General features: G+C 53.5%; 1 protein-coding gene across 2 annotated transcripts; it reads left to right on the top strand.

Moving 5' to 3' along the window:
- The first annotated feature begins 4,186 nt into the window (after positions 1-4,186).
- On the top strand, positions 4,187-10,516 carry GPR162 (G protein-coupled receptor 162). 2 transcript variants are annotated; one of them, XM_062617738.1, is made up of 5 exons: positions 4,187-4,332; positions 6,009-7,776; positions 8,582-8,771; positions 9,321-9,472; positions 9,635-10,516. In XM_062617738.1, exons 2-5 carry the CDS (start codon positions 6,937-6,939, stop codon positions 10,154-10,156), a joined length of 1,704 nt encoding a protein of 567 aa, XP_062473722.1. In that variant the 5' UTR covers positions 4,187-4,332; positions 6,009-6,936; the 3' UTR covers positions 10,157-10,516. The 2 variants fall into 2 exon arrangements, with proteins under 2 accessions (XP_062473722.1, XP_062473730.1); XM_062617746.1 differs by lacking the exon at positions 4,187-4,332 and adding an exon at positions 5,697-5,842.
- Positions 10,517-11,004: the final 488 nt, after the last annotated feature.

The following is an 11,004-nucleotide window of genomic DNA, read 5'->3' on the forward strand; positions in this document are numbered from 1 at the left end:
AGGGATCAGGTAAAGCCATGATAGAACAAAATCTGGCCAGGGACATCAAGGGCAACAAGGAAAGCTTCTGTAGGTATGTCAGTGATAAAAGGAAGACTAGGAAAATGTGGGCTCTCTTTGGAAGAAAGTGGGAGACGTGCTTGCCTGGGACATAGAGAAGATGAGGTACTCAACCACTTCTTTTGCCTTGGGCTCTACCAGGTGCTCCAGCCACACTGCCCAAGTCTCAGATGGCAAAGGCAGGGATTGGGAGAATAAAGAACCACACAATGTAGGAGAAGATCAGGTTCGAGATCATCTAAGGAACCTGACAGTGCACAAGTCCATGGGACCTGATGATACGCATCCGTAGGTCCTGAGTGAGAGCCAGAGAGCTTCCCTTGCTCAGGCCAGCTGCATCCAGCACGTCAGCAGTGCTCCTGAAATCCCAGCCTATTTTTGAATGAGGGAAAGATTGCTCTGGTCTTGAGAAACCTCACGCATACCTAGGCAAGCTGGGGGAACGGGTGGTAAAATGAAAACTGCATTCCTGGGTTACAAATCCAAAGAAAATAAATCATTTTGGCTCCTTCCAGACATCATAGGATCCCAGATTAATGATTCAAGAGCTCCTAATTATCCTTTCCCTGTATGAGAACAAACAAGTAAGTGTTTGGTAATTTTGGGAAGTGGTGTAATTAAACACTGAAATTACATTCGAACGTCCTTTACAGACTGGAACTGTGCGCACTGGGATATCAGTGATGCTACAGGGCCAGGAGGGATGCAAAAGGGGTCAGTAACATACTGAGAAGAGCGCGCAAAGCCTTCCATCAGTTGGGCAGTGGAGTGGGGGAAGCAGGAGGATATGCACCAAATGGCATGCAGCATCAGAACAACCATGGGCCTGACAAACCTACCCTGGTATTTTCTTTTCTCAAGGAAAATGTCATATACAAATACTGATGTATGTAACAGGAAAACCAATCTTTAATAAGGTGTCCAGCTGTGTAAGGACAAACATTCATCTGTAAACAAGCATCCACAAATTCAAACCCTAGTTTTTACATTGCAGACCCTTATATTTCTGTGTAGCTCATGAACAGCATTAGTCGTCTGTCCCCTGGTGTGAGCTATTATCACTTGCCCATTTTGCAGATGAATTATCCGAGAAATTTCACTAAATCTTTCTGTACAGTGCTAGAAATAGAATCTCAGGTTTGGATATGATAAATCTACATTGCAGTCACTGCCTTTGCTGAGGGAATCTGCCAACATATCTGCTTGGCTGGCTTCTCGTTAGCCATTAACCACATCCCAGGAAGGACGCCAGGAAACCTGCCTGGAAGCACACCAGTGCAGCCTCACAAGAGGCTGTGTAAGCTAGGGCTCTGAGGACGGGTTTAATCGCATCCAAGATCTGTGAGAAACGTGTGAAACCTCCCATGGTCACTTCTCAAGGTCCTGAGTAAGGGTTGCAAACCATCAAAGCAGTGTGATGTGAATTTGGCTGTTCTCTTCATGCTTTTGCTTTAAGGATTCTGGTGTTTGTTTCTTGGTTAAAGAGCTCTTTCAGATGTTTCTTTAAGAACCCAGGGCACCTTCAGAGAGAGCATTGCCCTGGACCAGCTGAACTGCTCTCCAGCAATAACGCATCTTCATACAATGAACTCTTCTAGGAAACATTTCTTACCCTGGCAGTGTAACACTGGTGTTTCTTTGGGCCTGCATGTCTGAGGGTGTTTTAGTGAGCTACTGAGTCTTTAGACTGGTCAGAGTCCAGCCTGGCTCTGTAGGGAAAACTGCTCCCAGCTTTGTGAGTCCTTCTAAGAGATGAGGTGGGATAAAGGGTATTCTCACTTCTAGCCTGGACTCCCTGGATACACAGAGAACCCTGCACTGTGGGGCTTCAGGGTTTCCATATCCAGACATTGGCACTCCTCTCTGCGTGTGCATTGTCAATATGCAGCACATACACAACTGCAATCTACCTCTTATCAAAACCAGTGAAATGAGGTGTCTGGTAATCCTAGGCAAATAAACAGAGTCTTCGAAATCCATTTAGATGGGATGGAGAGATGGACGAGCATCTGCTCAGGCGTATGACAGCCTCAGGGCAACAGTTCTTCTTCCGCCAGAGTTTGTTCCGCTTCACAATACATCTTCAGTTTTGTGCCTTCATTCAGACTAAGAACCCAGCCACCTCTGCAAACACAAGAAGCCTCCTTGAGGTGGGAGGACGCATCCCCATCCAGCTCTGCTCACCAGTCTCTGTCAGTGGTAGCCGACGCTGGGCTGCAGGACATCCCCACCTGAGCAGAGCTGAGGCAGGCAGCGCAGAAAGCATCGGAAGCTTAGTTCACTGTTCACTGAGATAACAAGAGGATTTATTCACCCACGCAGGCAGGATAACAACTCACACTAAGGAGACTCCGCTTCTGAATCAGAAGAAGATGGTAATGTGGAACTTATCACATTAAGTAATTCACAGAAATGATACAACCGGAGCTGCACAAATGTTTACATTTGTGGATACAGACTTTCTCACTTCAAGGCATAAGCCTCCCACAAATGATGGGAATTGAAAAGAAATGGCTGATGGGGGACCATAACTGCCCCTTCTCACATCTCTGGCTGTTGCTGAACTGACCACTGAGATGAACCACCTCGGGGCTGTTCCATTGTGCATGCTCCTGCATGCCAAAGAATAGCCAAAGCATGGCAGCATCATCGCCACCTACCTTCCTCAAAAAATATCTCATTACCTACCTGATGCAAAGCAAGATCTGTTCTAGTGGTTCCTGATTCTACTCACCATCTCTAAAGCAGGCCCCAGTCACAACAGCTAGTGCAATGCAAACAGGTCTTGTCTCAGAGATGATCTCTTTGATACCACTGGAACTGCCTTCACTGCTGTCCCTGGGCCTGAGAACCAGCAGCACCTCCAGCTTTCTTACTCAGGACTCTCTCCTGCTGACCATACAAGCCTTAGACAAAATCCCTCAGTACCCAAGGCACTTGGGATCACCTCAGCCAGTATTTAGAATGATGCATGAAATCAGACCTATCAGAGCGGGTGATAAAGCTGAGCAGATCCCGGATCTGTAGGATCAGGTCCGCTTTAGCAAACGCAGCAATGCAGCAGGAGTGGGTATGCAGAGGAACACAGCTGCTGCTGAGGAATTAGTGGCCATGCTATAAATGTCAGCAGGTTTACTTCAGACTACCCCCAGCCCAAAGCAAAGCTGAAGTCTCATCGTCCTCATAGCACATTTACTGCACATCTTTCAGGAAGGTTCATCTGAATTGTTCATGTTCTCCTGATCCAAACGGAGGTGCTGATGCAGCTGCACCCTAACTGTCCAGAAATACAGACTCCCACCATAGTTCTAATGGGGGAAAGGCGTGCAGAGATTTTGGCAGGCATTCATTTCCAAAAGAAACAAGACAAGGAAGATGGTGGTGGTGCCTTCAATAGCAAGTAACAAGAAAATGAGATGTCTGTTGTCCTGTGAAGACTTTCTAGCCAGGGTTGCCCTCACTGAGATGACACCCCTGGAGGGGGAGCTTTACCCCTCTGACATGACCAACCCATTCTTCTGAGCACTACTCCCCTCTATCACCTTCCCTCTCGTCCCCTTGCCCTGTTTGTGGGACCACACTGTCGGTCGGTGGTGGGAAAGACCTTCCCAGCAGCTGAACAAACGGAGTCACCCTGGGCACCAGGCGTCCTGGCTACCCTTCTCTGCAAGCACCCCTCGGAAACCTCTCTGCTAGCACCAGCTCTTTGCCTTTCCCCTCCTGTCGGCACGCGTCCTCCGACAACTCTTACGGTCTGGGTACCTCTTCATCACCCTCTTTCTTTGGGAACAGGAGCCGGGCACCTTCTCGTCCTGCATCCCGTATTCCCGGGGACTGCCAGCCTTACCCCGTGGGGCAGGAGGGATGCACACGAGAGGGAGCGGGCCGGGACCCGGCACCAGCGGCACCAGCAGCCCCTGCGGTTGAGCCCCGGCCAACACCAGCCCCGGGAGGCGCCGCAGGTGCCCGGGCCGCCGGGCGGGGCCGGGACCGATGCCGATGCCGGGGCGGTGGCTCCCGCTCCCGGCCGCCCGGCCCGCCCCCTGGCTGCTCGGCCCGGCGGTGCTCCCGCCGCCGTCTGCCGCCGGCGCTCCCCGCCCCTCTCCCCTCGCCGTCGCCCCGCCTGGCGGATGGCCGGAGCGCGGGGCCGGGGCGGCTGCTGCCTGCGGCGTCCGCTGCGGCGGCCGGGGCCGGGGGCCGGTACAGCCGGGCAGAGGCGCGCACAGCCGCGCGGGGCGCCCGTCGCCATGGCAGCGCTTGCTCCGGCGAGAGGTAAGATGGGTCCCTCCGGCCCCCGCCGCCGCGATCGGCCCCCGCCGCCGGCCCCCGCTCCGCTCCGCTCCGTCGCGCACAGGGCGGCGCCGCCGCCGGGCACGGCCGCGCCCCGGGGGGCGCCCCACGGGCTCCGCGGCCCCGGCCCCAGCCGCTCCGCACCGCTTCCCCTGGCCGCCGCCGCCGGGCGAGGCGAGGCCCGGCCCGACCCCCCGCCGCCCCTCCGGCCGCCGTGGCCGGGCTGCCAGTGACGGGCAAAGGCAGGGGTCGGCGGGGCAGCACCGCACATCAGCCCTGGGCCGGCCGCATCCCCCCGCGCCCCGGGGTTCTCCACTCTTCCGTGCAGTTATTGTGGGTCACCTTCCCGCTGGACCCCCCGCCCTCGCCTTCCCCTGAGTCACCAGCCCCAGGAGGCTCCCTTCGCCCTGCGGGTGGGATGGGCGGTGGGATGAAGGGGTGTCTCTGGCCGGGAAGCGGGACCAGGCGAGGATGGGTTTCCCTGACCTGGCCTTTCTGCATCAGCTCTGGAGCTCTCCAGTGGCCCGGAGCGGGAGGACCGCAGCTCGGAGCAGAATTGGGCTCCAAAGCCAGCAGAGGCGGGGGGGGTTCCTGCCTCATCGAGGGAACAGCGTGGGCCACCAGAACAAGCTGGGTGGGAAGGGCGGCAGAAGGAGATGCCGCAAGGAAAATCCTTCCCCTGGGATTAGCTGGGCTGGCTAGCTTCATAACTGTCTCCAGAGGCCACAGGCCTCACTGCAAGAGTGATGATGGCACTGGGGGGAAAAAGATGAACGGGGGCAGAACGAAGGGCACTACAAATCCAGTCATGGCAAACTGCTCCAAGCAGGGAGGAAAGGAAGAAAAGCCTCAGGTGGTCACAGAGAGGATGAGAAAATACAGAGGAGCAGAGGGAAGGGGAGGGTGGGAATGGGAACACTAGCCCAGGCTGGGAGTCCACTGGTCTGTGCACAGAAAGATTGAAGTTTACATCTGCTCTGGTCAAGGCACAGAGCAGGCCTATCCCTTCCTGGAATATGCTGCTTAGATGCCCCCTCTAGATGAAGACAGGAGAAGGGGGCCTGTGCTGGTAGGACCAGGGGTCACTGGCAGAGGTGTGTAGTCTCAGCACTAGGTTAGCTGGCTCATTCAGTGGATTTGTAACCATGGGGTGTCTGGAGACCAGAGCTGCTCAAGCAGAAATGCTCTAGGTGGGTGCGGTGCATGGCCAAAAGACTGCTTCAGGACTGCGGGGTGACACGCACCCATGGATGGGACAGGATGGGATGACAGGCTAAATCCAGAGCACTGGTGGAGAAAAGCTGAAGTCCAAAGACTGGTGGATCTGTCTGGCAGGAGCAGGACTGGAATGGCACGGATTGATGCAGATTGGGCATGGCAGAAATGGCACGGGTAACACTCTGCGTGGGGAGCCGGAGGCAGGAAGGGCAGGGAGCACAGCATGTCTCAGCAGCATTGGAGGGAATTGCTTGGGGACAGAGTACAGCCTGAGGTATGGAAAGACTGGTGCAAAACTGGCTTTTCTGCTCCCTGAAAGACACAGGGAGCTCTCTGCACAGCCTAAATCATGACAAGGTGTTTGTGTGGGCAAGGAGAAAGAGTGATCTGAGGAGATAGAATTATGTTAGATTACTTTTTCTCTTTCCTCTCTTCTACAGGGAACCTCGTGCCCTGAATCTCCAAGGGAACCTTTGAAAAGGATCTTCCCCTCCCCGCCATCTCCTTATTGTTTGCCAGCTCTGTTCTGTGCTGTGCAGGGAAGCTTAAAGAGCAGGCTGAGCCCTGGAGGACAGCAAAAAGGACAATGTAGTGAGGGTGCTGGCAGGTCTTGGATAGGGAACCCTCTGGATTTTGTTCCTCACCCTTCACTCTCCGTTGATAGTTCTCTCACAGCCTTGGCAAGAAACCTCTCTCTGGTCACGAGCGTGGCATTTGGTGACAAGGAGAATTACACATGGTGTATGAACCACCCTCACGATTTGCACAGGACCTTTGTCCTGCCTCCTGTCATCTCTGAAACTCCTACCTAGCTCCTCATCCACTGGGACGCTGGGCAGCAGCCACTTGCTACTGCCAAACTGTTTGGAGTCCCCAGCGGTCCCTGTTTGCATGTGGCCTTCACCAGTCCCAGCAGAAGGTGGTCCCTGAGACAGAAGGTCCCTGGTGGGCACATGGAAGTAAGGAGAGCTTTTTCTTTGGGGGAAGAGTGGAGAAGGGGGATGAAATAGATGGGGAGGAAAAAAAAAAGTGAGCCCAAGCGAGTGAGGGGAGAAGCGCTGGCAAGTGTTCATGAGAAAGAGAGAGAAAGGTGGAAGAGAGAAAAAGGAGAACAGGGGAAAAAGTTAGAACCAGGGAAAGAAATATAATCAAATAGAAGGGAAAGGGAGTACTGAAAGTGAGACAGAGTTGACGGCTGTTCTGCCTACTACCTGGTGGCAATGCCTTGAGAAACCCCACCAGCGTGCATACACCTCGCATCACAGCAGCAGATGAGGAGGGACGTGGCTCCCCCAGTGCGGAGTCCCACTCTCCCTCTTACAGAACCCCAGCAGCAGGGACCAGGTGCAGCCTAGCAGGGGTGGCAGCATGGGGGACTCTGAATCAGAGTCTACCTTACACAACAACTCCCTGTGGTGGCTGGCATGTGGGATGTTAGCCCTGTTGGCCAACTCTTGGATTATCCTCAGCATCACGGCCAAGCAACAGAAACACAAGCCCCTGGAGCTGCTGCTATGCTTCCTTGCTGGGACCCACATCCTCATGGCAGCAGTACCCCTCACCACCTATGCTGTGGTGCAGCTGCGGCGCGAGTCCTCCGACTACGACTGGAACGAAAGCATCTGCAAGGTCTTCGTCTCCACATACTACACTCTGGCACTGGCCACCTGCTTCACCGTGGCCTCCCTTTCCTACCACCGCATGTGGATGGTAAGGTGGCCAGTCAACTACCGGCTGAGCAATGCCAAGAAGCAGGCTCTGCATGCCGTCATGGGTATCTGGATGGTATCATTCATCCTCTCCACCCTGCCCTCCATCGGCTGGCACAACAATGGCGAGCGCTACTATGCCCGTGGCTGCCAGTTCATTGTCAGCAAGATAGGGCTGGGCTTCGGTGTCTGCTTTAGCCTCCTTCTGCTCGGAGGAATCGTCATGGGCTTGGTGTGCGTGGGCATCACTTTCTACCAGACCCTGTGGGCACACAGAAGACGCCGGCAGTGCCGCCATCAGAGGTCAGAGGAGGCATCATCCTGCTCTTCATCAGCACACACCACTTTCAATGTGCCAGCCATTGTAGTGGAGGATGTACGTGGCAAAAGGAGGTCTTCACTGGATGGCTCCGAGTCAGCCAAGACCTCTTTGCAGATGACCAACCTCATCAGCGCTATTGTCTTCCTGTATGACACGCTCACTGGGGTGCCTATCTTGGTAAGCAGCGAGTTCTCCCTTCCCCTTCAGACTCTGCAGTTTAACTAGATTTCCATTTCTCTCAGGTTTCAGAGAAAAAGAGTTTTCTGTCCACCAGCCAGCCATGGTGTTGCCAAATCTGTGTTATTCTGGGGGCCGGTTTTAAAGATTGCAGTAATTCTCTCATCCTTCTGCAGCAGTATTTTTGTAAGACAAGCTGAAGGCTGGGGTGTACACACACAGAGCTAAAACCACTGTGGAAGTTTCAAGCGGTTAGGAGGAGAGGAAATTATTCTGCAAACTTACAGGGGGATCTAGCTCTGTAAAAACAATGAGATTTCTGTTTCTCCCATTTGCTTCTGGAGAGCTGATACCCCAGCTTTAAGAGCTGTTGCAGGCAGTTTTCTTTTTCCTTCTGCTCATATAGTCATAGTCAGCATTCAGGTTTTGTCTGGCTGGTTGATTCTCAGCAAAACTGGAGGGCTGGGGAAGTTCTCAAAGGGAGCCATTAGGAGAGCAGAGGCTTAGTCACAGCTTTGCTTTCTTTTTTCCAGTGGCTGTGTCCTTTGTTAGCACCTATTTAGCTCCAGTTTATAAATGAGCACAGGGAAAAAAGGGATGCAAAAACCAGGTCTCATATTAGAGATCTGACAGCTTGGAATATGATCCAGCAAACCTGGGGCAACAGCACAGGAATGGGGTAATTACTTAACAAATCCTTTACAGACAGATTATGTTCTACTACAGATTGACTCCTGGTATCGTTCTCCCTTGATCCCCAATTCTGTCTTCTTTCTCAGTGTTGTTTCTCTCTCTCACCTTGAAGGTTGTGAGCTTTTTTAGCCTGCGCTATGATACGGCCCCAACCTGGATGGTCCTGGCTGTGCTCTGGTGCTCCATGGTGCAGACCCTGCTGCTCCCCTCCTTCATCTGGTCCTGCGAGCGCTACAGAGCAGATCTCCGCACTGTGTGGGAGCAATGTGTGGCCATTATGTCTGAGGAAGATGGAGATGATGGTAAGCACCTCACCACCCCACAGTCACCTTTCTTCACTAACCCCCTCCCTAAAAGACTTCAGAGGAAAGAGGGGTTTGCCTTGTGAAAAGGACCTGACTGCACCAGGAGTGGTGGTGTGAGTCGCTAGGACGTTATAGCTTTGGGTTGGCAACCATGAGAAAAGCTGTTCTGGAGAAGGTTCTGCCACTCACTTGCTGCCTTAGGACTCACTAGCATCCAGGAAAAACTAGTGCAACAGTAGATGCAAGAGTAGAGACCATGAATACAGCTGCCAAACCACAACAAAAGTGGCCCTTGTCCAGCTCACTGATCCAAAGGTCCAAGTTCTAGCAGTGAGCTATTCAAAAGCAAGACAGAAGAAACAGGGCAACCTCTGCGTGCTTTAGTGCTGCTGTAAGCAGAAGGATGAGGTCCTTGCTCACAGGGGCGCCCTGAGGGCTGCAGGCAGGGCAGCGGGAGTCAGACAAGGGTTAGAATGGCTTCGGGGTGCTCTGGTAAGACTCTTCTGGCCGAAAAGCGTTGACTGCTGTTCTCCTCTTTGCCAACAGATGGTGTGTGTGATGATTATGGCGACGGCAGGATCTGCAAAGTGAGGTTTGATGCGAACGGCGCAGCAGCTGTGAAACGGGACTCCCGAGACATCAAGCTGCTACCCATGCACCACATGTTGTTGCCCCAGGAGAAGGTGCATTACCTGCAGGTGAGCTGATAGTTGTCAGGGGCAGCCCCACAACCCGCTTCCTTCTCTGCCAGTCTCCCACACCTTTGTGTCCTTTAGACTCCTCTGAGAAAGCCTCACCTACTCCTTTCCTGTTCTGTCTCTTCAAGTTTTCTATCACCTGCCTCCTTCTCCGTTTTCCAGGTCCCCCTCTCTCGGAGAATGTCACACGATGAGACTAACATCTTCTCCGCCCACCGCTCTGCTCCATCCTTCCTACACAAGTGGTCTTCATCTGATGACATTCGCATTCCCACTCCCCGCAAACCCGGTGGCCCCATCTTCTTGCCTCCTCAGCTGCATGACTACCAGCACCGCCAGCGGCCCCCAGAAGATGAGCTGACAACCCTACGGCAGTTTTTGGAGGGGGGCCTGGTGCCCCGGGGCTCCAGCGCCTGCTTCTTCCGAGATGAGATCACCACATTCATTGACGAGACGCCGCAGCCCTCCCCAGCCTGCAGCCCACGGCACTCCCGTCTCCCGCTCGCATTGCGCCGCGATCGCCGCCTCTCCCTTGGCAGCAGAGAGGAGGAGAACGCCGACCGGCCACGGCGCTGCTCCTTGGCTTGCAGCGAAGCCTTGCAGGTGCAGGATGGAGAGCAGGCACTGTGTGAAAGGACCCTTGAGGCCAGCGAGCCACAGACCTTCCAGGATCCCAAACTATGAGAGACAGCATCAAAAACATTCAGTGCCATCACGATTTTTAAATGAAACTTCAAGTGTTCCCTTTGTCCCAGGACCTGATCACTAATTTGCATTCTCATCCTTCTCGCCAGCAGGCAGGAACACGGCAGCCCACACTGGTGGGGGAAGAAGAAGTGGGACACGGACTGCAGAAGAGTGAGGTGGACGGATGAACAGCCAGCCTGTGCCTGCTCTCAGGTTATAAACACACCCTCCGCTGCCATCACCACTTGGCACCCTCGCCAGTCCAGTCCCTTTGTGAATTCCACCCTCGCATCCGCTCTGCCCGAAGAGACGAGGCAGGCACAGAACGGTATTAAAATTCTATATTTGGAGTGTCAATCGTGTGTCTGTTTTTAAAATAATATATTAGTAATAATTTTGTTTCCATAGAAACAAAATAGCTGGCCTAATGTTTAATGAAGCTTCACAGGCTTCTGGAAGGGAAATGTGGAACGTGCGAGGCTCCTTTCCTTCCTCTCCATCCCTCTCTTGTCAGTGCATCTGGAAGGCAGCAGATGCTTAGCAGCCCAGGGAAGGGAATGAAGCCCGTAGAGGAGTTGTCACAGGAGACTGGGTGAAAAGTTTTCCTCTCCAGGGGAGTCAGGCTGCCTACAGCTAAGCAGGGGCAGCCTCTGTGCTTTCTAATATTGCTCAGCAAAAGCTATTGCTCTGAGGGAACCCCAGGCTTGAAAGGAAATTCTCTGCAAAAATACCCTCGCCCATAATATCTTCTTTCACCGGTGCAAACTCTTGATTCCGGTGCAAACTTTGCATGGAAAACAATGGCCCAAAATTCCCACCCAAACAGGAAAGCTGACAGAGGCTTT

This window comes from Pezoporus occidentalis, unplaced genomic scaffold (assembly GCF_034315485.1).
Source record: "Pezoporus occidentalis ecotype Australia unplaced genomic scaffold, CSIRO_AGI_Poc_V1 ctg104, whole genome shotgun sequence".
NCBI classification, from domain to species: Eukaryota; Metazoa; Chordata; class Aves; order Psittaciformes; family Psittacidae; genus Pezoporus; species Pezoporus occidentalis.